The sequence below is a fragment of the Vidua chalybeata genome, chromosome 7, assembly GCF_026979565.1.
Source record: "Vidua chalybeata isolate OUT-0048 chromosome 7, bVidCha1 merged haplotype, whole genome shotgun sequence".
In the NCBI taxonomy this organism is placed as follows: Eukaryota; Metazoa; Chordata; class Aves; order Passeriformes; family Viduidae; genus Vidua; species Vidua chalybeata.
This window is the reverse complement of record NC_071536.1, coordinates 3,056,091-3,082,843: the sequence shown is the minus strand read 5'-3', so window position 1 is coordinate 3,082,843 and position 26,753 is coordinate 3,056,091. Positions and strand designations below refer to the sequence as shown.

General features: G+C 53.5%; 3 protein-coding genes across 11 annotated transcripts in view; 1 reads left to right on the top strand and 2 right to left on the bottom strand.

Annotated features, from left to right (window-relative positions):
• Positions 1-1,815: 1,815 nt before the first annotated feature.
• RAB17 (RAB17, member RAS oncogene family) lies at positions 1,816-7,920 on the top strand. Of its 2 annotated transcripts, none has more exons than XM_053947815.1 (6): positions 1,816-1,957; positions 5,264-5,423; positions 6,313-6,464; positions 6,658-6,783; positions 6,975-7,068; positions 7,447-7,920. In XM_053947815.1, exons 2-6 carry the CDS (start codon positions 5,267-5,269, stop codon positions 7,557-7,559), a joined length of 642 nt encoding a protein of 213 aa, XP_053803790.1. In that variant the 5' UTR covers positions 1,816-1,957; positions 5,264-5,266; the 3' UTR covers positions 7,560-7,920. The 2 variants fall into 2 exon arrangements, with proteins under 2 accessions (XP_053803790.1, XP_053803791.1); XM_053947816.1 differs by lacking the exon at positions 1,816-1,957 and adding an exon at positions 4,566-4,635.
• Positions 7,921-8,635: 715 nt separating this feature from the next.
• Positions 8,636-10,269, bottom strand: PRLH (prolactin releasing hormone). Its single transcript, XM_053948365.1, has 3 exons — positions 10,229-10,269; positions 9,051-9,235; positions 8,636-8,799 (listed from the first exon to the last, which is right to left on the bottom strand). The coding sequence occupies exons 2-3, from the start codon at positions 9,163-9,165 to the stop codon at positions 8,642-8,644; spliced, it is 273 nt and encodes a 90-aa protein (XP_053804340.1). The 5' UTR covers positions 9,166-9,235; positions 10,229-10,269; the 3' UTR covers positions 8,636-8,641.
• Positions 10,270-12,110: 1,841 nt separating this feature from the next.
• Positions 12,111-26,753, bottom strand: part of MLPH (melanophilin) — a 32,168-nt gene continuing 17,525 nt past the window's right edge. For 4 of the 8 annotated variants that reach the window (XM_053947941.1, XM_053947938.1, XM_053947939.1 and 1 more), the window contains 9 exons: positions 23,535-23,618; positions 21,550-21,741; positions 18,728-18,913; positions 16,734-16,889; positions 16,534-16,626; positions 16,270-16,335; positions 16,064-16,121; positions 14,395-14,492; positions 12,111-14,050 (listed from right to left, as the gene is read on the bottom strand). In XM_053947941.1, coding sequence (XP_053803916.1) covers positions 14,024-14,050; positions 14,395-14,492; positions 16,064-16,121; positions 16,270-16,335; positions 16,534-16,626; positions 16,734-16,889; positions 18,728-18,913; positions 21,550-21,741; positions 23,535-23,618 — 960 coding nt within the window. In that variant the 3' untranslated portion in view covers positions 12,111-14,023. The remainder of the gene's footprint in view (positions 14,051-14,394; positions 14,493-16,063; positions 16,122-16,269; positions 16,336-16,533; positions 16,627-16,733; positions 16,890-18,727; positions 18,914-21,549; positions 21,742-23,534; positions 23,619-26,753) is intronic. The other 4 variants (XM_053947943.1, XM_053947945.1, XM_053947940.1 and 1 more) reach the window with 3 other exon arrangements.

The window sequence follows — 26,753 nt, the reverse complement described above, 5'->3', positions numbered from 1 at the left end:
GCACAATGCTACCAGAGCCTGTAGGTCCAAACCAGTGGGTAAAATCATTGATGTGGACAAGGATTCCTGCTGCAGCAACCCCATCTCAAGGTAAACACACTCAGCCCTTCCAGAATCCTGAAACACCTTCCTTCCCCCTTGCTGTACCAGTGCAACGTTGCACAGGGTCACAGAGACTCACACTGAAGGACTGACTAATCCAAAGCCCTAGAAACAAACAAACAAACAAACAAACAAAAAAAAGCTTTAAGTCAGCTTCTTTGGGAAACAAGTTATAAGAAAGGGATGGGAGCACATTAAACTGTTTCTGGGCTGGAAAAACTATACATATTCATAGGGTTGTTAGGAACTGTGTTCAAAGGATCCCCAAATCCAGCTTGAGCCCCTGCAGAGCTGATGGGAAGGACCTGGGAAAGGAAACTGTACATGGCTTTTCATCACTGAAATGGGAAGTAATTGAACTGCAGTGCTTAGGCCTTGGAAGTCACAAGACACATTTTTCATTTCAATACAAGGATGATAGTGTTTTTAAGCTTTCTTGTAGGACTTCTGCTTTTCACCCTGTTCCCTATAACCATTAGGACTAGATTTTGTTAAGTCTGTTTCGCTTCCAGATATCTTGCTTGAAGGAAAGACACTGACTATGACAAGAGGAGTGACAGGAACACAGAATTATTGTCATTTAGATGTCTAAATATCAGATCTTCCCATTCTCACTCCAGACCCATTATCCCAATGCAATATAACACACTGTGATTTCTCTCTCAAGATATTGAACAAGAGCAGCCTTCTTCAAAACACTGAGCCCCAGCTGCCTGGGGTAACCATCTATTACCTTAATTAACAGGCAGTAAAATGCTCGGTTTTTGCTCACTTTTTACCTCCCAAACTCAGGAGCAACTGTTTTGCAGCCAAAGCGTTTTGCCAGACAAGTGGGCACAACTTCTCCCACAAAACACATCCCCTTTGCAATCCCAAGCCCGGGATATCTGAGCCTGTACCTGGCACAAGACCAAAGCCAGGTCTAACGTTCATCAGCAGAAATTGCCATGTTATAAAAATCCAGAGAGCACAGATCCCGTGTGTGCCATGACTCCAGCCACACCCAGCCCTCCCTAATCCTCAAACCTTGGGGGGTCCGAGGGGGTTTTACCCCCATTTCCTTGGTAGCTGGGATGCTCTTGGATCCCAAGACGTGGGGAAAGCCCTACCCACCCATTCATCCATCTGTCTGTCCGCCCGTGAGTCCATCCACCCACCCACCCACTATTGTAAATGCAGGTGAACCCAGTGGGAAGAAATGATGATGTCTGACTCCGGTTCAGAAGGCTGAATGATTTCTTTATTATATGTAATGCATTAACATACTATTTAAAGGAGATACTAAAACTACAAGCCTACTTTTCTAACTACCATCTCTAACTAACAACTCGTGACCCTCTCCCGACCATCCACAAATCCACACAGGTGGATTGGATTGGCCACCAGGCTCAAACAATCCTCACCATGAATCCAATCAAGCAATAACCCCAGGTAAACAATTCTCCATACACATTCCACACGGGAAAAACATGGAGCAGAAACAGAAATTGTTTTCTCTTTCTTTCCTCTGGGCTGCTCCATGAAAAAATCCCGAGAGAGAGAAGAATGTGCCTGCCACAACCCACCGCCAATCCCCAGCGTGGGAAGTGGGGAGGGAAGGGCGGAGGCAGGGATGGCCACGGTGACAACAGCCTCTCGCCGTCTTGCCTGGCTGCCAGACCTTAGACCTGGTGTCAGGTCTAAGGTTCACTGAGCTCGGGCTGCCTCTCGCACCCTTGACGCCGCTCCCGGAGCCGGTGCTTTCGCTTTTAGCTGCTCCCGGCACGGAGAGGCTCGGACACTGGGATGGGGCCGTCATCCTGTCACCCCTGACACACGGACTGGAGCCCTGGCGGGACAGCAAGGCTTCGGGAAGGTAAAGGCATCCTCCGCTCAGGAATTTCCCACCGGGCAGACCCACAGCCCCGACCCGCCCTCCCCGAGGTGCCTTTCCCAGGCGAGCTCCGGAAATCCTCTCGTCCTCACGGAGCAGCCTCGCATCCGAGGCACGAAGGGTGGCACGGTCCTCAGTGACTCCCTGCCCAAGAGAAGAGGTTTTAGGAAGCCTTCTGCCCTTCCCCATCCTCCCAGAGCTGTTGTGAAGGTCTCAGCAGAGCTCTGGGTCTCTCCCGCAGCCCAGGGCGGTCCCGTTTATTGCAGCCTTACTTCCCGGTGTGGTTAATGATCCTCGTTCCCTTCCCCTTGGCTTGGAGGGGAGCTGCTTCTTCTGAGAGCTCATCACTGTGTACATCTAATATTTACACATTATGTCTTTGCAGTTGGGATTTTTTCTATCCCCTGGTAACCCTGGCTTAAGTGAACTTTCTGAGTGGCCACTTTCTTGTTTAAGCCAGAGCTTAAGCAGGTAGGAGGAGGCTCCCAAAAGCAGAGGAGAGCTTTGAGCTGAATGCTAAAAGTTAACTGGGGAGGTAGGTGCATGACCACTATCTCGTGTGTGGGGGAAAAGTTAAGTATCTAAATCTGCAAGAAGCTGAAATATTGTGTCTGAAACCTGCAGGGTTAAATACTGCAGACTTACACAATTAGGCGTTGAAGTCCTGTAATTTTTCTGAGGTGCTTAGTAATTTTTGTTCTGGTTCACTCTTGCACCCCTTTGCAGAAACTCAGCAAATGGCTTTAATGGTATTAGGACCTAGAAAATCTTAGACACCAGTTAGACTTCATTACACTTAAAGAACATTAATTTGCCAGAAAGCTAAGCAGAGTTTTAAATAAGACTTGTCAGTGACTCCATCCCCAAAGGCGTGCATGACTTTTCTTTTATTACTGCTTTCCTCTGGAAATAAAAGGCTTATCCCCTGGCAACAAATACACCAGGATCCCTCCAGCCCAGGTTGAAGATGCTGAGCACAATTTCCTGGGTGCAGCAATGTTTAATCCTCTGTTAGGAAGTGAGAAATGATTGGTGTTGTGGCTCTTTGGGAGCTCACCTTCAAGACAAGTGTAGGATCAAGCAAGCCTGCCCCGAATATTTGCTGTTAGACACGACTGCCTGAAAATATCAAGCTGTACCTGAAGATTAAATCCACCAGCAGGGTTTTTACAGCTGATTGAAGATTAATTGGTTTCTTTTCTCTTTTCTCTTTCTTTTTCTTTCCTTTTAATTGGATCTGAGCAGGTTGAGCTTTCCCTGCCCCTCAGCACAGCCTCTTGGCACAAGATGACCAGCACCACCTCAGCTGCTGCTCTCCAAATTGATGACAGAAGATATCTGGATGCTTTTCCCATAGTCTCTTATCCAGCAAGTGCAGGGTTTTACTCTGTACTCTCCTTTTCCAACAAAAAAAGAGGACAAAGCCCCCACCATTTCCCCTTAAATCCCGTTTTCCACTGAATCAGAACAAAGTCACTTGTTTTGCTTCCTTGCCATCCTCCTCAGGTGGGAAGGGAGACTCACCCTCTGCCTCTTAACAGGGGGAAAAAAATTGTTTCAAGTGAGCTTTGGCAAAACTCATTGCAGTAAATCTCAGGTGAGTTTTGTTTCAGCATCAACCCATCTTTCTAAGGTTGAACAGAGAGTGGCAGAGGGAAATGATGAGAAACTGTGTTTAGTATAGACAACCTTGGGTAGTTTTCAAGCAGCTTCCTGTTTCCTTAGAGAGTTTTATGGCTTATCAATGACAATAACTGCCCAGAATGGATGGCAATCTTGTTTTCAGGCGACAAAGAGGCTGATGTATGTAATCAATACCCTAAGGAGGACATTCATGCTGTGCCACAGGGCTTATCTTTTTCCTGCTTGAAAAAAAATTACTAGCTAGCTATTCTGCACAAACTGTGATCCTGCTCGTCATCACAGGGCTGCATGAGCTGGGGGAGGTGATGTTACTTGTGTTTTTTAAGGGGATTAAAGCCTGTCTCACACAGCAGAAAAACGACTTGGATCTAAAGATACAGACCTGGGTTCAGCCAAGGAACACTCTTAATGACAGCCTTAATGAAGAACTAAAGGTCTGCAGCCTGCCAGATTGCAGAGGGAGGACAGGCAAAATAAAGGAGCCACGTGGGATGAGCAGCTCACAGGAACAAGGGGCTTTTGTCAGGGAAGGGAACTGCAGGGACAGGGAGCTCTGCTGCTGCTGCTGTGGGTGTCTTTGTAAAGGTACTTCTTGCTTCCACAGCCAAATCCCTGAGGCCCAGCTAGAAATTGCACCAATTCTTCTTCATCATAAGTCTTGCAGATCCCTGCTGTCTGCCCCAGCAGGGCTTTCTTCCACATGGAGGGAAGCCTCTCACTCCAGCAGAGCCCACCCTGGCATCCTGCTCAGCCCAACACGCCGTGAACTTCCCTGTCTCCTTTATAACTGTCCACATAAGCTGGGTATTTTTGGAGGAGGAGCTCTGTGAAGAGGAACCAGAGCAAAGCAGGGCAAAGTGTTGTTTGCTGCCCTGCACTGGCAGTTCCCACCCAGCAGCGGGGCAGCGGCGCTTCCTTGACCCAGGGCTGGGAGGAGGGGACACACACGTGTCACCCAGCAGGTCCCCACTGATCAGGGCACGGCCAAGGCTCTGCAGCAGCTCTCTTCCACTCAGGTTTGAGGCAATCCCTGTTACTGGGTCTGTGTTTCCCTGCCATCCCTGGGCACAGCAGGGCGGTCTGTCACACCCTGGGGCGACATGGGGGTGGCACTCCAGGGGCTTGGTTTGTCTGGGGTTCTTTACCGCGGGTGCAGGAGCATCTGCCACCTGCTTTGTGCGCTGCTGCTCCTCTGGGGTGCTCGGGCCAGGGCCTCTCACTCCTGAGGTTCTCCTGATGGAACTCCTAGCCAGGATAAATGAGGGACATCGGCCTAAGCTCTTTCCATGGGTTCTGGGGAAGGAGGTGTCCTGGAGAGCAAGGCACAGCCAGAAGGGATTTCCCTCAGCCGGGAAATTCCTCCAGCTCCTCCCGTTAAAGGAGATGCACCGATCTCCTCGCCGACGTCCAAGGAGGCTTCTGGCATCAAGTTTCTTCCTAAACATCTCCACCTTCTGGTCATAGCTGACAGTGGCAGATGCTTTGATGCATTAAATGTGCAGCTTGTGATATTAATGACCTTGATTTTATTCCAGCCTATTTTGGAGTTAAGCCCCAGCTGCCAGTCAGGAGCTGCTGCAGGAGGCTCCGCTGGGCCTGGGATCACTGGCAGATGTCCATTGAGCAGAGCTGGTTTCCTTGCAGGACATGGCACAGACGGTGACACCAGGCACGTCCCCAGAGGGGCCTCATCCCTTCTACATGTACAAGGTGGTGCTGCTGGGCAGCATGTCCGTGGGCAAGTCCAGCCTGGCCTACAGATACGTGAAAAACGACTTCAGGGAGCTGCTGCCAACCGTGGGATGTGAGTGAGTGGCTCCAACAGCTGGATGCCTCTGGAAAAGAGGCCTGGTGCATTTCCCTGCAGCGGGGTGGGATGCAGGAGAGCTGCTTGGTCCATCTTGCAGTAGCACAGACCCACTTTGGAGCGTGGTGCAGATTTGCCCAAAAGGCAGAACTTCCCCCTTCACATCTCTGCATTTCCAGCCCATTTCCAGCTCCAGCAAAGCCGCATCCACGTTGCACAGGTGTGGCTTTGTGCTGCTTTTTAGAGGCAGGTGAGTGACAGAATAATGAGTGAACTGTGCAGCCCATCTGCTCTTTGCATGCTGTGCTGCCTTCCCAGCTATTCAGGCACCCCAGGAGGGTCTCTTAGAAAGGTTTGCATTAAAGATCACCTAGTGTCAATTCCCCCTGCCTAGGTCCTGCAGCACCTAGACATTAAATAAATTCATTTTACGAGACGCACCTGGGTTTTGCCTTAAGGCACAGCACATACAGAGGCTGTGATCCCACCTGCAACTGGAGAGCCAGCTGGTGGAGCAGAGCAAAGTGGAGCTTCTCCTCTTGTCCCTCTGCTTGTGGACCAGCCATCTGCTCCCTGGAGGAAAGGATGGAGGCTCCCCTTCCATGGATATTCCCATTCACAGCTCTGACCCACCAGCAAGCTGGAGCTGTCTCTGTCTCAGGGTTATTCTGCCAAGCTCAGAGTTATCCAGCATCAAACCTGGTGTCGTCCACCCAAATCTGCTGCCAGGAAGGGCCACCTCAGCCCAGTGCCAGCGATCACAAGAAGTCCCCCCCTGGATTCTGTGCATTAGAACATCACTGATGACGCTCAGGATGGGTTTGGCCTCAGGGCAGGGGATCTGAGCTCCCTCCAAGTGAGCACACACGCTGTGTCTTGCCTGCAGGCTCCTTCTTCACACAGATACTCGACCTGGAGGAGGCCACTGTCAAGTTTGAGATCTGGGACACGGCGGGCCAGGAGAAGTACCAGAGTGTCTGTCACCTCTACTACCGGGATGCCCACGCTGCCCTCCTCGTTTATGACATTGCTAACAAGGTAAGGCCCCTGGCAGGACCGTGCCACCACTCAGGGGTGGTTTCTGCCACCATGAATCCCATTCTGGGTGATTTATCCCTCAGTCAGAACCTCCCCACCCTCTTTGGTTTGGTGCCACCCAGCTGGCTTTGCCTGAGACAAAGGGATCAAATCAAAACCTGATCACTGGGTGGTTTTGTCTCCATCTCTCCAGCAAACATTCAGCAGAGCAAAGCTGTGGCTGGAGGAGCTGGAGAAGAAATTCCTTCCCGATGAAATCGTGATTGCTCTGGTGGGCAACAAGACTGACCTTGCTGCTGAGCGAGAGGTCACCGCTGAGGTGAGCGCCTGGGTTTCCCTCATCACCCTGCACAGAAAGCACTGGGATACATCCAAGGAAAATTTCCAATGAAATTGAAGTGTTTAAGAGGTTTTCAGACACATCTGAAGTCCCTGTACATGAAATCCACCATAAAACTGAATGAGCAGCCCCAGAGGGGGCAGGGGAATAACTCTGCTTGTTTCTCTTAGGAGGGGGAAGACTTTGCACAAACAAAAGGCCTCCTGTTCATGGAGACATCTGCAAAATCCAACCACCAAGTAAATGATGTCTTCATGGCCATAGGTGAGTTATGGGATGGCTCCAGGTGAGAGCAGAGGCAGGTGAACCATGGGCCCAGCCCCTGATAGGCTCAGCCCCTTCATTGCTCCTACTTGTCACTGAGATGTTCCCCCCAGCCAGTCCAGCCTGCGCCACCCCTTAAGGCAGAAGGACGGACAGATCCATCCCGAGATATTCCAGTGTCAGACAGGGCTTCCAGGCTTCTCCCAGAGGCACAATTTTATTTTGCATTGCTATCCAGTCTGGTAGTGCAATGGTGTCCCCAGCTCAGCTGTTCAGGGAGCTGAGGGGTGGTGCCCTGGGGTGGGACACGGGGTGGCCATTGCATCCCAACCACTGGCAGGAGAAAGCAGCCCTTCTTTGCCTCGTGTTTCCTCCTAGTCCAAGAGCTCCTGAGGAGGGAAAAAGAGAAGGCATCGAAGCCATCCCCACGTGGGAGGTCGACCGTGGACCTGCGGGCGAGCGGGGCGAGTTCGAGGTGCTGCCGGAGCTGAGGATGTGACACTCTGCACTCAGCAGGGCCAGGGACAAAGCTGGGGGGCTCAGAGCTGCAGGGACAGCTCAGCCTGAGCACCCTCCCTCTCACAGCCCCTTCAGAGCCCACCCTGGGTACACGGGGCCTCTTCAGCCCTTCAGCCCCATCTTCAGCTGGGAGATAAAGCACAGGGGTTTCTTCCACCAGTCTTCCATTTCCAGAGAAAAGCACAACCTGGCAGGAACACTGCCACCAACCCTGACTGGTGACATCCCCCCAGCCCCAGCTGTCACCTCCTCCATCTCCCTTTCCCTCTGAAAATCTAATTTCCCAAAGCAAAGATCCCGGTGGTTTTACACCCAGGCTGCAAATAAAGAGAATATTGCCCTAAAGGTGTATTTTTTTTTTTCCACTGTCCTGCATGTCAGCCTGTAGGGAACCACAGGAAGCCTGGGGATGGCAGGGACCAGAGCCAGTGCTCTCCTCACCCCATCCACCCTACTACAGGGGTCACAGCTCATCCTTGGGGGCAGTCACTGAGCCAGGAGGGAGCCAAAGCCAACGTGTGGTGTCACAGTGCCCCGTGCCTTGCTGGGCCTCCCCTTTACACAATTGTGAGTCTGCTGTGGGAGGTCCCCTTGGCTGGAAGAGAAGAAAAATGCACCTGTGCTCTCTCCAGAGGCAGCAGCACTCACCCTGTCTGCAGGGCAGTGATCTCTGAGGTTTTGGGCCATGGCAGTGTGGTGGACAGAGCATCACATTCTCCCCAGCAGCTTCTGACCCCAGCTCCCCAGAAATGGGGTGGCTGTTTCTGTCCCCAGCTCATGGAAATGAAGGTGTTGGGGACACCTCTGGGAGCTGGCTGTGGGACCCCAGGGGATATCCCTGGGAAAGGGGTCCCTCTGAGCTTATTTTTAGGGTGTTTCTTGGGGTGTGAGGGGATAAACGTGAGAGGGAAGGGCTGTCACACAGGCAGAAACCCATGGCGACCATGCAGATTTGGGGGTCGCACCCCCCCCGCCCACCCACGCGCTGCGGTTTGGAACAGAGAGGCTGGGACACAGGGGTGAGAGGAGAAGGGATTTTATTGTCAGCTCCAGCTCAGGGGTTCAGCCCCAGCCGGGGAGGGCGGGGGGCTGCACAGCCTCGCTGCCCGGGCCCGCCGGGCTGGCCGCCCCCGCCCAGGGCTCGTCGCCTCCCGAAGCGCCCCACCGGCCGGATCCCGCGGCCCGTGTACCACGAGGGGTCGATGTCCGGGTCTGCGAGGGAAGAGCCGAGAACCCGTCAGGGGGTTGGGGGACGTGGAAGGGGACGGGGCACTGCGCCCGTGAGCGAGGGGATGGGAGCACCAGGGGAGCAGGGAAGGGGATGAGGAGGATAAAAGCTGTTGCAAAGGCTGTTTCAAAGCAGAGCTGTGCTCCTGCACAGTGGCGGCAGCTCCTCACCCACCAAGTGCAGCTGAGCCTGGGGATGCAGAGGGGGCAGGGGGTGGCTGGGATGAGTCCCTTACTCATGTTCTCCTTACTCCTGATTTCCATGGAGCGCTCAAGGACGCGGCCGTGCGTGGCAGGCAGGGTCAGGCAGACGAGCAGCAGCCACAGGAGGCAGGCGACCCCCAGCTTCATCCCCAGCACTTTCAGGCCTCTGTGACTTGGCCGTGAAGTCTCCTGAACCCTGCTGAACACCCCGATGTGACTGCAGGAGAGAAGGGATTTGGCTGTTGATGTGTGTCCCCGGCACAGCCTCCCTGGGCCAGCAGCAAAGGGCTTGGGGACAGCCACAGAACAAAGCCAGGGGTTTTCCTGGTGCTGACACCTCTGGGGAAAATACCACCTCCAAACACGAGCTGCACAAACCTCATGGTCATTGAAATCGCTTTTGGTCCTAGTCTAGTGCCTTAGGTCAGGTGTGATTTTCTCTGGGACCCTCAATAAACCTGTGGGACCCCAGTGCCCAAGGGATGGGGTCCACCAGCGAAATGCAGGGCTGGCTGCAGAGGGATGGATGGATGGATGGATGGATGGATGGATGGATGGATGGATGGACGGATGGATGGATGGATGGATGGATGGATGGATGGATGGATGGATGGATGATGGATGGATGGATGGATGGATGGATGGATGGATGGATGGATGGATGGATAGATGATGGATGGATGCAGGGATGGATGGATGGGTGGGTGGATGGATGGATGGATGGATGGATGGATGGATGGATGGATGGATGATGACCACCTCTGCACCCTTGGCACCCACCCTGGCCGCGGCTGCTGAAGTGACAGCCTGGGAACAACGCTCTGTGCAACACTTCACGGCGCTGAGGCGCTGAGCAGGGGCGGGCTGAGTGATGGGCTGGGTCTCTGCAGCCACCCAAAGCAGGGAGCAGGCAAGGGAGCCAAACGGAGGAGCTGGGCGAGGCAGGACACGGCGGGGGCTGCGGTGGCCGCTCCATTTCCAGCGACTTTTGCGAAGGAAAAGTTCGCAGCGTGCTGAGCAGGAGACACACCGGGCTCCCGGGAGCTCAGGTTTGCTGTGGCCACCAACTTTTGGACTTCCCCCATCCCCACCAGCCGGCTGGACAGACGCGGGACAGACAGACGGAGGCAAAGCAGCGCTCGGGAATTACCCAGCAGCAAGAGCATCAGGCAGAGAAAAGCGTCGCTCCCGACCGCGGGGCCGCACTTACCGGGGCGAGGCGAGCAGAGGTGGCCGGCTGCCGTCCCGCTGAGCCAGGTGGCGGCTGTGTGAGCCGGAGTCCCCTCCGGTGGCTGCTTTTATGGGCGCTTTCGTGCTGATGTCAGAGGCGAGCCCCGGCGGGGACCGAGCCGGGGCATCTCCCCTCCCCGCTGTCCCCTCTCATCAAATCAGCACCGGGATTTTCATGAGTCAGAAGGGACCAGCGTGTTATCTGGCGCTGGCTGAGGGAGATGGTTTGGGAATATGTTAATCGCCGTCCTCGACGCGGGGTTATTTCGGACAAGGAGAGGTTTTTTGCTCCTTCACCCACCCGGCGCCCACTGCCGGGGTCGGTGCTGCTGCCCTGAGCGCTGGAGGGAATGGCGAAACCACTGCAGGATTTGCACCGGTACCACCACCCCTTCCCCTCCACTCCCCCCCAAAAAACTGCTCTAGGGAAAGCAGAACACTAAATACAGAGACCGGAGGAAGGCAATGTGCCGGGGCACACGGGTTGGCAGGAACGGGCTCGTTCTCTGGGCATGAGGGCTCCAAATCCCCAACCCCGCCCCCCCCACTCCCATTTAAAAGGGATTTTAAATCTTTCTGATGTTGATTCTGCTAGCTGTGACACTGGAGGAGCCTGCCTGGGGCTCCAGCGTGAGGGTCAGTTGGTGTCCAAACAGACAAAAGTGGGACGAGAGACATCCCAAAACAGGGACACCTCTGGGCTGGCAGGACTGTGAAGACACCGTCACCAGTGGGGTGTGGGCAGGGGGAAGGTCTCTGTCTGCCACCCCCATGTGGGGTGGCTTTGCCCTGGGACAGGGCTCCACCTCAGGCAGTGCCCAGCTCCCTTGCCTGAGCACAGCCCGTGCTGGGGAGAGGTGGCAGGAGCAGCGTGGGACACAGGGAGATTGCCACAGGTGTGCAGCAAGGCAGGGAAAGGGCTGAAGAGAGGAGAACCCGCCCCAGCTTGGCCTTCAGCCAGGGAAATCCCCACCCCGGGCTCAGCAGGCCTCTCTCCACCCCAGGGCTGCTGCTAATATTTAATACAGATTTAAAGCAATCCCTTGATGCTGTGGGCTTGTGTTTCTTGTGGCTTCAGCTGCCAGACTGGGGTCAGGGTTTCCACACAAGTTGGAGCAGTGCCTTTATTTCAGGGTCAGCCCCTCCTCAGTGCCAGCCTGGGCATCTCCTTTGCCCACTGGACACCACTGACCCACATCATCACACCTGTGGCCAGTGTCTGGCCAGTCATGTGGCCACCCTGATGTGCACCAGCTGCCCCCACTTGGCTGCAGTGCTGCTGGTTCAGCTCCTGCCTGCTCCACCTGGCCAGCTTTAAAGCAAGGAGTGCACAGGATGGTTAAAGAAATGGATGGACACGGAGCTGCTGGAGCAAGTCCAGAAGAGGCCATGAAGGTGCTCTGAGGGCTGGAGCCAGGCTGGGAGAGCTGGGGGTGCTCAGCTGGAGGAGAGAAGGCTCTGAGAAGATCTTAGAGCACTTCCAGTGCCTTAAGGGGCTCCAGGAGAGCTGGAGAGGGATTTGGGACAAAGGATGGAGGGACAGGACACAGGGAATGGCTTCCCACTGCCAGAGGGCAGGGACAGATGGGATGTTGGGAAGGAATTCTTCCTTGTGAGGGTGGGGACATCCTGGCATAGGGTGCCCACGAAAATTGTGGCTGCCCCATGCTTAGAAGTGTTCAAGGCCAGCCTGGACAGAGCTTGGAACAACCTGGGCTAGTGGAAGGTGTCCCTGGCCTTGGCAGGGGGTGTGGGCAGACAGGCCTTGAGGTCTCTTCCAAGCCCACCCATTCTGGGATTCCACAGGAAGAGAAAGGAGCCTTCACTCGAGTGTGCTGAAAAGACAGACACTGGGAAATGGGTGGGTGGTTCTGGACACAAAAGTTTATTTATTGCATGATTTAGTGAACATTTATTATCATCTCTACACAGGCAAATGGGTCAGGAAACCAGCAAAGAACAAGGTGGGTGGCTACTGAACGATGCCTTGGTCTGCACTGCTGAGGTTCCCCGTGAGGATTCCTCCACAGGGACAGGTGTGGAAGAACTGGAGCCATGGCTGGAACCAGACAAGCGAGAGATGGGGCTGGGGTGAAGGCTGAACCCTGATGCCAGAAGGGTGGGTGCAAACCCTGTGGATGATCTTGGTGGTGCTCCCTTTTCCAGCCCAGGAGCTGCCACCCCAGCACAGCCACTGGCTGGACCCAGTGAAGCCGCAGTGTCTGGGAGTTTCTGCGACAGCAGAGGTTTGCACTTACCCTTTTGAGCTTCAGGCCACAAGGATTTAATTTTAAATTAAGAAACTGTTTTTGTTTCCAAGCTGGGAAGCCCAGACTATGGACTTACAACACTCTCTGGGATGAGCACAGGACCAATTCCTAGGCAGTTAGCAGCCTCTACTCCTAGCAAAGCCAAGTGAGTGTTACTTGCATGAGAACTCACCCTACTGCTCGTAATTAAAGTGTTTTTAGCTCAGATGCGCAGGAATTGCCTAAAATGATCCAGCCTGGGTGGCCATGCAGGGAAAGCTCAGCACTGGTCTGATGTCCCTGCTCCAGCTGCCAGCGATCCTCCCCCCTTTAGGAAGGAGGGACAGAGGAGAGTGGGGGCTGTACAGGGCAGGAACTGACCAAAAAACCTCTTCCAAAGGGACCTGCAAGAGAAAGCAACCCTCTGCCCATCCTGATGGGTATGGGGCCAGCGCTGATCCACTGGGATCACTGGAGAGTCGAATGTTGGAGGAAAGCAAACGTCCTGGGGGAGCTGGGGGAGGCTGACACCAGGGGCCCAGGGCTGCTGCAACCCCCGAAGGCCATCACAGCCCTGCCAAAGGGTGGGGTGGCCCTAAGAGGCTCCACAATGCCATCACCAGGGACAGGGGACATGCTCATCCACCCAAGTGCATCTTGGCAGGGGCTGACCCCTCTGTGGAGCACAGGAGCACCTACACTCTGCGTGCTGGGGTTCTGTATCTCGCTGATACAGCCTCACATGCAGTGGAGAGGTCTTCAAGAGCTGAAAAAGCAAACCAATATCCCCAGCAAGCCCTCCAGCCTTTCCTCCCATCTTGCCACCACTCCCATCCCCTGCTGGCCACAGCTGCTTCAGGCTGGTGGCAGAAGCCTCAGTGGGTGTTTGCATGGCTTGGGGCAGAGAACAAGTGCTCGCTGGGAGGGGACCAGCACTGATCTCATCCTCCTTTGCTGCTCAGGGCAGGGAAGCAAAGCTCCACTGGACATGGCAGGGAATTGGGACCAGCATTGGGATGTGAATCCCTGCACTGGGATGCCTGGGTCCCTCTTCTACCTGGGATACCCCAAGGGCATTCCACACTCACTGTCAGCTTGTGTCCCTGCTCACAGCAGCCTGGGAGAGAGCAGGGACAGGCACTGACAGCTTCTGCCAAGCGAGGGCTGTCCCTGCCCTGTGTTGATTTGTCACACTGACACACCCAGCTCCCCCCGAGGAGGTCGCTCCTGCTCTGCACCTCTCTGGTGCCCTTGGCTGGCCCAGTACCAAAGAGCTGCCCCAACCCAAGGTCTCATTCCAGCATCCTCCCTTGAGAACCCCTGGCCACATGCTTTGCTCCTCTTCCCATCAACTCCCAGCAAAGCCTCCTGCCCATGGCCTCTGGCTTCCTTTCTGTCCAGGGTTTTAGGGAGAGAGGGGCTCAGGAGAAGGAGGAGAAAGTGTTGCAGAGAAGGCTGTGAGAGGCTTTGCTTTGCCGAGGTCTTGTATCTTCACTGAAATGCGGTAGCAGGAAGGTCCCCTCTCCTCAGGACAGGTGGGTCATCACAGGCTTCTGCAGGGCACAAGAAGGAGAAACCTCAGCCCACCACCGTGTCCGCGCCACCCTGAGCCAACCCAGCATCTCCTTGTCCCTTCCTAGCTGCCACTGCACGGAGTGAGTCCCTGCCCCATCCCACGGACCACGCAGGCAGCGGGAATTCAGAGACGTTCATCTTTTCTGGCGCTCGTGGCATGCCCGACCTCAGGGGGTGGTGCCCGGCGTTCCTGCCCTCACCAGACAGCACTGGGGGAGCAACACTGAGAGCTGAGGGCTCCACCAGCTTGAGGAGGAAGCGGGGGAGGACAGGTCCCAGAGGAAGCCAGGCCAGCAGCCCTGCCGTGGGGCTGGCTCCGTACCGCAAAGAGCCGCTCCACCCTCCTGTTCTTGCCGTTGGGGTTCCTCTGCGTCAGCGAGCCGCGGTACACGGAGTTGCGGTCAAAGGAGTCGTCAAAACCTGCAGGGAGGGAGGAGAGGTGGGCAGCAGCTCCTCACCACCCTCACCAGAGGTTTCAGCGGCCCACCCAAGTCACTTGGGATTGACTAATCCCCCTCTGGCTGTGGGTTTGGATGCATCCCCGCACTCCCCTCTCCGGGAGGGTGATGGGGAGCGCTTTGCTAACGAGGAGACGAGAGCTGCTGCTGCTCAGCTCTCCAGAGCCCTGCGTGGGCTGGGTCAGCCTGGGTCAGCCTTTCCACACTCTGCTCTGGAAAGCTCCGTGGTACAACCAAACCCCAGCCTGGGAGAAGCTCTCAGCTCTCACTGCCCCAGCCTTGAGACTCCCTTGACCTGTTAATTCATTTCCTCTCCTCTGCCACCAACTTCCACCAGCTGCACCTTTTCAGGCCCAACTTTCCAAGTCACTGCCCTGACAGGCAGGCAGCTAGGAGACCAAATCACCCCCTGGCCCAGCCCAGGCATGGGGATTAGGTTTGCCTGGTGACGTCTGTCCCCATTGCACTTCCCTCTATCTCCTCACAGGGCTGCCTTTATCTGCCTGCCCTATGCAGGAAGGAGAGCAGATGACTCCTCCTCAGGATGAGGACAAGGGACCTTTCCACCCAGCAGCCCCAGCCTGGGGAACAGCACTGTTAATTGTCTGTGTGAATGGGGGAAATGCTGCTCTACCTCTGCAATAAATGATCTTTCCCCCCTTCCCTCCCTTCATCTTCCATTATCTGGAAGGAGAGCCACTCTTTCTGCCTTTAAGCTTGTGAGGAGAGATAAGAGAGAAATAGAAAAGTAATTTCCTAATAGGTCTCGCTGATATTGGTCAGAATGAGGCATTTCCAGTGATTGTCCTCCCACCACACCAGCTGCTGGGCCAAGTTTCAGGTCACCATCTACTTTGAAGCTCTCCCAAGCTGCTGTTTGTCCATAGCTGGGCCCTGGAGGGCTTCTTGCCTCCCAGCAGGGACCAGTGGCTGAGTCAGGTGAGCAGCAGGGTCAAGATTCAGAGTCATGGAATGGTTCGGGTTGAAAGGAACTTGGAATCCCCTCTTGTTCCACCCCCTGCCGTGGGCAGGGACACCTTCCACTAGACCAGGTTGCTCCAAGCCCCATCCAGCCTGGCCTGGCACACTTCCAGGGGTGGGGCACGCCACCCAGGGAAGGTTACCTTCCCCAAGATGGCCAAGCAAGGGAGAAATTGCTGTCAGAAGAGAGGATGGGCTTAGGTGAGGCTTTGAGACCTAACAGCCCAGGGGATGAAGGCACACAGGTGTCTCCCTGAACTGTGGGGTGGCTGCAGAGAAGTCCTGGATTTTGGAGGACTCAGCCACCTCAGCCTGATCTCTGCTGTCCCATCACTGCCACAGCCCTGCCAGCTGCTGCCTCCTTTCCCAGTTACCCAGCACAGGTGTCCCCTGTGGCTGTCCTGCCAGCAGGCTGTGAGCACAGGGAAGGGGAGTCCCCTGCAGACCCACAGCTGGATGCAGAGGGGGAGAGAGAGAGGAGCAGCATCCCCCAGAGCCCAGCCCAGCCACCCACAGGTGCCCATCTCCCACGGGCAGGGCCATGGTCCTTACTGGTGATTTCCAGGGGACTGTTGAACTTCCTCCTGAACCTCTGCAGTCCGGGCATTGCCTGCAAGAGAAGGGCAGCAGCCTGCTGTGGGGAAGGGATGGGAGGGAAGAGGTCTCCACTGGGGCCACCGCTTTGATGGCGGCCCCCTGGTTGTGTCCAGGCTTAATGCTGTGCCACAGGCACAGCCTGTGATTAGACACACACTCACTTTAATGTCATCCAAAGACTCCCCAGGACTGCTGCTGGCAGGACCAGGAGAATGGAGACAGGCAGCCTGTGGACAGAGGAAGGCAGAGGTGTCTCTGGGGGTGCAAGAGGAGGCAGACACCTCAGTCTGCCATGGCAGAGCACCAGGCAGCACGGGGAGAGCTGGGAATGGCTCAGCGAGCCAGGCAGCCCTTCCCAGCACCCAGGGGCAGCAGCTACAGCTCAGGGGAGCAGGCACATCACAGCCACCACCCTCCATGCTCACCTGCACACTCGACTTCTTCTTTGCCTTTTCCACAGACTTCACTGTCAGCCCTGCGGCAGACAGAGCTGCAATCCGGGATTCGATATCCGATATCTTTAGGAGGAGGAGAAAAGACACACAGATGGTGGTTGGAGGATCCATCAGTGGCTTTGTTTGCCATCAGTGGCCAGGCAAAGTATCTGTCAGGGTCAGGCCCTCACCTCACTCTCTGCCTGCTGCACCTGAGCAGCTGCTGAGGCCACTTTGTCCTCCAGCTCCGACAGCTCCGAGTCAGTAGTGCCGCTGTGCTGAGCCCCTTCCTCAAGCTCCTTCAGGGTCTTCTCGAGCTGGTAGGTCTTTCCAGCAGTCAGGTACACCTGAAATACAGCAAAAGGAAAAACTGCATTGAGAGATTAACCTTCTTGGAGTTCTCCTCTCCTGCTGTGACTGCAGCCCCAGATGCAGCAGCTCCTGTCACTCTGTTTTGACTGCCTTCTTGCCTTGCAGCACAGACAGTGCCAGTCAGCTCTGACACGGCTTTTCTTCTCATTTTCTCCCTTCCCTGGGCTTTTTGAGAGCAATTAGCAACAGTGTGAAGTGGTAAGAGGCTCAGTGGGAACACAAGGAAGGACCAAAGCTCAGTGACCTGCTCGAGAAGCAGCAGCGCTTTGTGCCGTGTGCTCGGAGGGAGAGCAGGTAGCTGCAAACCAGCTCAGGCTGCTGTGTCCTGTGAGGGCAGAGCTGGGAAGGAGACAAACTGACTCTCCAAACCTGCTCAGTCTGTTTTAAGGGTGTCTGTGTTGCTGGGAGCAGGGTCAGAGTAGGGCAGCCTTTGCTGCCTGGAGAAGAAGGGTAAAAGGATCTATCCCAATAAAACCTCTGGTTTTACTGCCACTTGTCTCCTCCCAGGTAACTACAAGGACACATGTCCAAGCAAGGCAGCTCAGGAGACATTAACACATCAGTATGCAGTCCCAACAGATGATCAGACGTGGCCACTGTTCTGCTGACTGATCCCAAGATCTCAGTACTGCTATGGCAGCTGCTGCTCCTCCAGCCCTCTCAGCTTTCCCTGGGCTGGGCATTGTGCAAAGCTGCCTGGCAGGAGCCCTCTGCATGCACTGAACTACAGCCCATCCACCCAAACCACAGCACCACGCTCCCAGGGGGTCCCACCCATCCCAGTGCAAATCCTAAGGCCAGGCACCACCCAACCTGAGTCACAGGGATTTGTTGTTGGCCCATCAGACTCTCCCAGTGCCCTGCAAGGTGGGTGGCATGCCTTGCAGAGATCAGAGTGGCCAGCCAGCTGTGACTCAGCCAGGATCCCCGAGGGAGTGGCAGGATGACACACACACTTCCCAGGGCCATTGTCTACCCCCCCCCCCCGACCCCAGCTGACAGCAGCAGCAGCACTAAGCCCCAAGTTCACGTCCTTCCCAGCCCTATCCCCTCTCTTGGGAGAGAAGGAACCCCAAAACCTTCATGTATCCAGCCCTCTTCCCCTGGGATGCTGTATTTGGCCAGAAAGCATCCAGGTGTTGCAGCTCCCTGCTTTTACTTATAAGCTTTCCCCAGTGAGAGATGAGCCACAGAGTGTGTCCTAAAACCCTGCTCCCCATTGCAGGACATTCCCTACAGCAAAACCCGACCACTCAGACGGAGATCCAACTCTTCTTTGAACTGTTTCTTTGGAGCTTGGTACAGGGCACTGTGGATGCACAACGTTTCCACAGGGAATCAATTCCTATGGGTTTATGGTTGCTAAAAAAGCTGTCAGTGCTCCGGGGTCACACAAACCTTGCAGGGGGATTGAGCTCTGGCTGTGAACTTGTCTCCTGCACCAGCCCATCAGCCCCAGGCACAGGCAGCCTTAGTGAAGAGGGGGGTGATGCTCATAAACCCCTTGATGAAACACACAGTGGAACTGAAGGGAATGGGACAAAAATTTTGCTGGAGCAGGGTCTGCTGAAGTCCAGCAAAGCCATGCTACAGCAAGGTGGGGACCACATTCATCACCCAGGAACCAAGGGAAGGAAAGCCACAAGACACAGCATCTTCTTTTGCTGTTGTACCATCCTCTGAGACCAGACTTTTTAATCCCTCTGCTGACCATCCTTTCAGTGCTGACCTACCCCCTTAACAAGCAAAATTTTGGGGGGGATTCCTCTGTGTTCCCACCCCCACTCTGCCCAAAAGCTCTGGGGAGCCTTACATTTTCCTCAAGCTCCCGGTACACTTCGGCCACCTCTTTCCCATCTGGCAGGCCTGGAAGCTGCCCCGCAGGGAGGGCACAGCCCTGGCTCTGTCCATGCACCGACTCCCACACCGCTGCCTCCGTGGCGTTTATGGCTCTCAGCACTTTGGCCGTGATCTCACTCAAAGCCTGAGCCGAGGACCTCTGCGAGAGCCAAAGCACAGGAAGGGAGGGAGGGAGGGAGGGGAGGGAAAAAATATGGATGTTATTTGAATGTGGTGTATAAAACAGCACAAGCCAGGGGGCACAGGGATACCAGACCTCCAGGAGCTGTGGGAAGAGGGAGGACTGGTAATTAAGGGGCTTACACTGCTCATGAAGGGCTCTCCATCAGATGGCTACGGCAGAGCTTTGATCTCAGCCCGTGCTTTCTGCAGGATGGCTGTGACAAAAGAGGTCACCTCCAAAGGCTTGGAAAAGAGGTTATGGAGGGATGCTTCACTCACTGGAAGCACCTGGCCACCTGAGGGCCACTCGGTTATGCAGCAGTTAGGATCTAATTGCAGCATATTGCTTTACACCTCAGCGGGCCTGAGCGGGGATGCAAACAACTCCTTGAGTTTGTGGCAAAAGAACAAAAACAACCTGACCCCATAAAATGATTGTATTGCCACAGCGCCAGAACTTGGCTAATTATGTCCTCTCTTCCCACCCCAAGGAGCACTGATGGCAATCATGCCCCTAAGTGCTGCCCTTGGCTTGATGAGGTGCTAAACACGGGTAAAAATGGGCCCAAGAAACTCATCACGCCTCTCCCAGCTGATAATTCCCTAGAAACCAAGGAGATGGGGGTGACATATGTGCTGGTTGTGTTTACAGCTGCACGTATTTCCGGGCAGGCTGTCCTGCAGAGAACCAGCTAACTCAGTCCAGATGACATTTTTATCATTTTATGGTGCCTTCATGGTACAGCAGAGTTTTTTCACATTTTCCATTAGGTTCGTGTGCTTCCATCACAGTGCTCCCCCAGTCAGAAGATTTCCTCTTGACTGGAGGAACCTCATATCCAAAATCCCTCAGAATGACACAAAATCCAAACCTGGATCTTTTGCAAGTATAAGGAAAGTTGTTGTTAAACACCATCCATGCTGACAGCCTTTAACCAAGGCTGGTCCAGCTACTGCAGACATTTCTATCTCAATACACCTCCCTGCTTCATAGCAGGGCCTGGGGGCAAAGAAAGTAGCAAATTTGGAGGATCCAGGCTTAATTTCATAAGAAACCAGAATCTTACACTGATACCACACAAACAGTTCAGGGTTTGAGCCTCTGTCTGCTGCAGATCAGCAGCTCACACAGAAACTAAGTCACCTTGGCTTGGTGAGTTACCACTTATCTGCACTTAGTTAGAATTAGTTATTAAGATAATGTAGATTGTTCAATCTAGGAGAAGTTAAGTCTGGCTGCAACAACCATCTGAAAGCAGCTTTCAGGAAAAAGGAGGCAGCAAAGGATGCTGTGGGTAAGGATGCACTGCTGCTCCAGTGGCAGTGAGAGCACAGCAAATGGGGCCCAAACCCACCAGGTTTTGTGTTGTGAGGAACAAATGCACATTAAAGTGAGGCTTCATGGCACCATCACAACCTCGGATGAATGGGAGAGGAGAGGAGAGGAGAGGAGAGGAGAGGAGAGGAGAGGAGAGGAGAGGAGAGGAGAGGAGAGGAGAGGAGAGGAGAGGAGAGGAGAGGAGAGGAGAGGAGAGGAGAGGAGAGGAGAGGAGAGGAGAGGAGAGGAGAGGAGAGGAGAGGAGAGGAGAGGAGAGGAGAGGAGAGGAGAGGAGAGGAGAGGAGAGGAGAGGAGAGGAGAGGAGAGGAGAGGAGAGGAGAGGAGAGGAGAGGAGAGGAGAGGAGAGGAGAGGAGAGGAGAGGAGAGGAGAGGAGAGGAGAGGAGAGGAGAGGAGAGGAGAGGAGAGGAGAGGAGAGGAGAGGAGAGGAGAGGAGAGGAGAGGAGAGGAGAGGAGAGAGGAGAGGAGAGGAGAGGAGAGGAGAGGAGAGGAGAGGAGAGGAGATGGGCAGCATGCCTGCTTCCTTCCTTTGCCAGCATTTTGGAGCAAATGCACACATCCCCCTTCCACAGCCAAGGCAGGAGGGAGGGAATGAGCAAACCAGCCCACAGAGACCCAACAGGGAGTGCTGACCTCTCCATCTGTGCTAATGGATCATCTTGGAACCTCTGCACAACTGGAGACACACTGCTGTGATCTGTCCTCCTCTCCCTGACCCCTGTCCCCACGGGTCACCCACCACGGAGTAGGGACAGGAGTTAGCACAGAGCTGGAAATGCAAGAGATGCTGATCTAGCAGAGTGGAAGTGGGATCAGGGATTTAGGGACTCAGGAGCACTGACAGGTGTGGAAAAGACATTTCAGGCTGTAGCAGGTGCCTGACAAAGGTTGCTGTAGGTACCAAATCATCACTGAGCTCTTCTCCCAGCCCAGGACTCTTTTCCATAGTGACTTCCAGATGCTGGGACAACTCCTTTAAGTAGATGTGGAGGCTGTGTACCTCTCCATGACAGGCAGTAGCCTGCAAGAACTCTCAGAGGCTTTACTTTTGACTCTTGGCTGAGACTGGGAGAGCCTACAAGGAGAAATACCCAGATCTAACACCCTGGCACTTCCCTACCCCTTGACATTGTTAAAGCAGACACAGCCACAGTCCTGGTGGAGTTGTGGGACAGAAGAAGAGTCACATTTTCACGGTGCAAAACCATAAACCACTGGGAGCAGGAGGAATCATGGATGCAGCCTGGAATGATGTGGGTGGTAGGGCACAGATTACCTTTCGAACATCCCTGGCCACGGCATCGCTGGAGGAATTCATCTCTGGTTTCTTTGCTCTCTTCTCTTCTTCACGCTCCTCCTCGTCAGAAGAGACTTCCTTATCACTGATGTTGCTGGCTAACTCCTCCAGCTTCCTCTTCAACTCCTCCTCCTCAGCATCGGGATCAGTGTGGGACTCTGGGGCCAGAGACTGGAAGAGCAGAAGAAGGGAAAGGTGTAAGAACCTCCTGTGGTGGACACAGGGCCTGCCCGGGTCCAGACAGGCTCACCAGGCAGGGGAGCTCAAGGAGTGTGACCACAGAGGGGCTTTCAAACCACCCAGGGAACAGCAGAGCCCAGCGAGCTGTGCTCCAGCTCCTCCCTGAGGAACACAAACACTTGACCTAAAGAACCTCCACTCCCATTTTCCCCCACGCACAGAACCTGCTCGGTTTTCTCCGTGGAAAATTGCCTTCCCCCCATCCTTAAAAAGGTGGGAATTAGGGATTTGGGACCAAAAATCACCACATTTTAGTTAGGAACCATGGCATGGCTGGTGGTTCTGAGGGCAGAGATCACAGCAACCCAGAAACAAGGTCCACCGGGGAGAGGGAAGCAGCCATGGGAATTGCCACTCCCTGAGGTAACTTTTGGAACCTCTGGATAATCTCATTTGGGATGAGAACCCACACATCAAATTTCCCTGGAGGATAGATGGCAAAATGCCACCCACCCACGTTGTTAGGTGCAATTCATGGTAGCTGGAGAAGAATCCTGTTAAACTCTCAGGCACCAAAAGAGATCTCCAGAAGTTCCTGAACTTGCTGACCCCTGCATTAAGATGGGAATACAATTACCTGCGTCATACCTGGTGGGGTTTTGTCTGAGCTGGTTTTTAACAGATGCTCCAACAGCAGCATCTGCAGCAGGCAATCTTTTCCCCAGGCAACCTATTCCAGGGCTCTGCTATCCTTTCTGCTGTAAAACTTTGCTTTGTAGTTAACCTCAGCCTGTCCCACAGCTGTTTGGACCCACTGCCTGTGCTCTGATTAGCCCTGGATATGGGAATAAAATGTGGGAACCTGACACTGTGAAAACCTCTTACTCCCTTGGTCGGGATTACTGATGGAAACCCTGAATGATTAAAATTGTGGCCATCTTCCTCTGAGAATTTTAGAAAAAATTGTAGAAATTGCATTGTTTCATCCATGCTTGGGGGCTTTGCCCTAATTATCACCATCCAGTCTACTGAGCCATCAGCTGCCAGAGTGGTGATGGGTTCACATGAAGGAAAAGAGTGCACAGTCTAAAATTAGAAACCCAAAAATCAATGTTAAGCGGTCTAAGTATTCACAGATTCTACACTGTTGCTCAGCTTTAACTTAATTTAGCTGCTTTCTTCCAAGTTTGATGGCATGGTAAGATCAGGGCAGCTCAGAAAAGATATAGAAATGCTCCTTGACTCAGCTCTCACAGTCACAATAACCTAGTGCCTTCCTCATAAGCACTAGTTGAGTGTCCCATGATTTCAAATGAGCTGTCACAGCTCTGCAGATACAGACACCACCTAACAAAACTCAAATTAGCACTTCATGAAGTATCAGCCTGAAACCAAATTTTCCTTGTGCAGAGGGGGCAAGGAAGGCACTGGTTTGCACAGGGTCTAAATGGGTTAAATTTCCTGCAGTTTCTGCCCTGCCCTGCAATGTTTTCTAAGGCACTCCATCACCTGGAACTGGAGAGCAGCCTCCAAGGCCAAAACAGAGGAGTGAACTCAAACAGCCCAGGTCATTGTGGCACTTAGGGACAGGGTTCAGTGAAGGACTTGGCAGTGGTGGGGGAATGGTTGGGCTCAGTGATCTTAGATGTCTCTTCCAACCTAAATATTTCCATGATTTTGTCTATCCCTGCAGTGCTGGCTGCTTCAGAGAAACCTCTGCAGTGGCCAGGGGAAGGGAGCAGCAGAGCCCACACTCCATCCCTGCAGGATTCCTGCCCGGTTACCTCGTCAGGGCGTGTCAGGATTTTTTCCTCCAAGCGGTTCAGCACGCGCTCGATTGCGGACATGCGAGTGTTGAGTTCATGGATCTACAGGAAAGGGGAGAGACAGAGAGAGAGGGAAAAGGAGGAGAGAACAGCCCAGCCACCACTGCCAGGACAGTCAGGAAACAGTGCAACCAGCAGAGGAAAGCAAGCAGCAGCACACTGCCACTGTGGGCAGAGTTGAAAGACATTAAAAAATAAAATCTTTTAAGTAACGTCTTAAAAATGCCAGTAAGCTCCAGGAGGTGCAGAGCAACCTCAAATCTGGAAAACTCCAAGCAACGCCGAGCCCCCAGCACAAGGCAATTTCCACCAACTTCCTGGAGCTTTGATGCAGTGAATGTAAAAACCCATCACCAATAAAAGCACCAGCCTGTAATAAAGCCACCCATCTCACCATCATTCCCATGCTGCCCCAAACTGAAGCCAACATCCATTTTCACTTCCTACTAATGTGTTTTTCAAGCTGTAACCACTTCATCACACGCCTGCCAACACAGTGGTGGAGAGGAAGGGGGAAAAGGGCAAGAATTCCCCATGAAAAAATCCAAGTAGAAAAAACGAACCTGAAAGTTTTCCCCACCACTTTGAAATTTTCTGACTTCTCTGTGCATTGATTTACCCAGATGCTCGCCCTCTCTTCTCCCTCACTCTTCTGACTAAAATGGGGCATGGAGAGAAGGGCAGAGAAATTAAAGACAGGGAGAATCCTGAAAATCAAAGAGAAGTTACTTCCTGTGCTTAAGAACCCAGACAAACCTTTGTGGTGGGGGTGGATTTGGATTAGGCATTAGGAAGGAATTCTTCCCTGTGAGGGTGCTGAGGCCCTGGCACAGGATGCCCAGAGCAGCTGTGGCTGCCCCTGCATCCCTGGAAGTGTCCCAGGCCAGGCTGGACAGGGTTTGGAGCACCCTGGGACAGTGGAAGGTGTCCCTACCCATGGCAGGGGGGTGGAATGAGATACTTTTCAGATCCATTTAAACCAAAACATCTCTATGATCACTGTAAACATTAAAGGAAGGTTTTTTTTTTCCCTTTAGAAATTGAAGTTTTTCTTTCTTTGAAAAAAAAAAAAAAAAAACCTAAGTCTCTTTCCTTTGATGCAGACAAATAAAACATAAATGATGATAAATATTGCCTGTTTTATGACACTACCAGTGCATCACTGCTGTTCCGAGTGGCTTCTGCCCATTCAAAGGGGAGCAAGCAGCAAAAGCAGTAAGCAGAGGTGGTAACAAAGAGATGTGAGGGGCAGGCTTTGTTTTTGTAACAATTTCCATCCTCTCACTTAGTTTTTGTGCTTGTCAGCCTTTGATTAATTAGACCCTCACAACAGCTAGGGATGATTGCATCTGCTTAAGAGAAGATGAATATAAAAACCTGGCACCGTGGAGAGCAGAGCTGTCATTACCACCCCGAACTGAAAGCATCTCCAAGCAGCATTAAAACCCCTGGCAGGAAGCACTTCAGTCCATTGCTAAGTGGTTTTTCAGTCCTGTTTAAGGCCTGAGTCTTGCATGGCTCCCAGTGACAATGAGAAGCCTCTGATGAGCCATCAGCCTCAGAGATGGTGACAAACCAGGAGGCACCACTGCCCTACCTCCATAAGGAAGAGGCTGGGAGAGATCAGAGCCTGAAGCACGGGCTGCTGTTGATATTGATGGCTATCTACCAGGATAGGAGCTGAAAAGCTTCACTCTCCTTCCCAGTCAAGGCTGGCTTTAATGCAGGGTGGTCACCCCATTAGGGCACATCTCCATCAGGGACTGGGTCACCCTGCACTTCTCCCAGCGTGACAAAGGCTGGCAAACTGTGCTCTGCATTAAAACATTCGAGGGCAATAAGCTTAAAGCACAGCCCACAACATCAAGTAGGGGAAACTACGCCTTGCTGCTGAGGGGGGAGGACAGGTTACTCTACCCAAGCCCCTAACAGAAGCTTTATGTAAAGAAGAGGAGCCAGAGAGCATCAAAGCTTTGGGAATCCAGAACCACTGAGCTCCCTTGAGGTACAGCAGAATGGCTTCTGGGGAGAAACTTGGTAAATTGGAGCTATTCCTTGCGGCTTGGTCCTGTTGCTACCTGACTTTTAAAAACCTAAAGGCAAAGACCCACACAGGTACCAATTCAGGGCTTCTTTTCGTGTCCAATCAAGTTTAAGTGCTTTTTTAAATAGAGTTTTTATTTTTTTAAGTTTTGTTCTTGAACCTTCAGCTCCTGGAGTGACAGGACTAGGGAACAGCCCCCGGTTAGTTAGAGCTGGGTGAGGAGGAGGCTGGGTGGGAGGACGGTTGCTGGCTGTAAACACATCAGCAGCACAAAGGGCAGGGAGGATGGGGAGCTATTTAAGCTAATTAGCAACGCTGCCACAAGAGCAAATGAGGGTAAAGTGGGAGTGAGAAGATGCCTCGTAACCATTAGGGTGACAAGGGTCCCCACCAGCCTTCCTCCAGGTGTGAGGGAACAAACCACAGCCCGGTGTGGGAGCTTTCCCAGCTCCTGGAGGAAGTCGTGGGAGGCGTTGGTAGGAATTTGGGCCCATTTCCCCACTGTAAAGCATGGTGCACATTTCATGCCTAACACGGCGTGGCCTCATTAAGGACACCCAGTCCAGGGTGTCTCCCATTTACTGCTGGCTGAGGAAGGAAAGGCATTTGCTAATTAAAACATGTGCCCACAGAAGTAAACGGCAAAGAGAAGCTTTTTTGCCTACCCAGGCACATGAAGTGTGGTGCTGAGGGATGGTTGTGGTCACAGATCTCACACTGATTACCCAAAGAAGGGTCCAGGACGTGCCAAATTACCACCTCTGAGACTGGAAAGTGATTCTGCCCCTGCATGTGTAGCCAAACACCACCCTGCATTTTGCTGCTCATGAGATCTGAGGAACCAGATCAGCTTTACCATCCTCACTGCCCACCACTGGCAAAGGGAGCACCAGGAACAGCAGGTCCTTGCTTGACAATTAAAACACAAGCTTAGATCCTGTTTCACACCTTTCTTTAGACTGTTCCCCCCATTACCATCACTCAGGAGAGGTATGTGACAGGTCATCCTGACCCAGTCCTACCGAGGCAGGAACACACTGCAGAGGAAGAGAAGGATCTTGGTGCTTATTAAATATCCATCTCCAGACCTCCACCTGGTTATTAAGCACTGGCACATTCAATTTAAGCAAGCC

Bases quoted from the DNA above. Each gene is read 5' to 3' on its own strand.
- RAB17 (XM_053947815.1), top strand. From the start codon at position 5,267: ATGGCACAGACGGTGACACCAGGCACGTCCCCAGAGGGGCCTCATCCC. The intron at 6,465-6,657 runs GTAAGGCCCCTG...CCATCTCTCCAG, and splicing joins TTTATGACATTGCTAACAAG to CAAACATTCAGCAGAGCAAA. The intron at 7,069-7,446 runs GTGAGTTATGGG...GTTTCCTCCTAG, and splicing joins TGATGTCTTCATGGCCATAG to TCCAAGAGCTCCTGAGGAGG.
- PRLH (XM_053948365.1), bottom strand. From the start codon at position 9,165: ATGAAGCTGGGGGTCGCCTGCCTCCTGTGGCTGCTGCTCGTCTGCCTG. The intron at 8,800-9,050 runs GTAAGGGACTCA...CTTCCCTCGCAG, and splicing joins CAGGAGTAAGGAGAACATGA to ACCCGGACATCGACCCCTCG.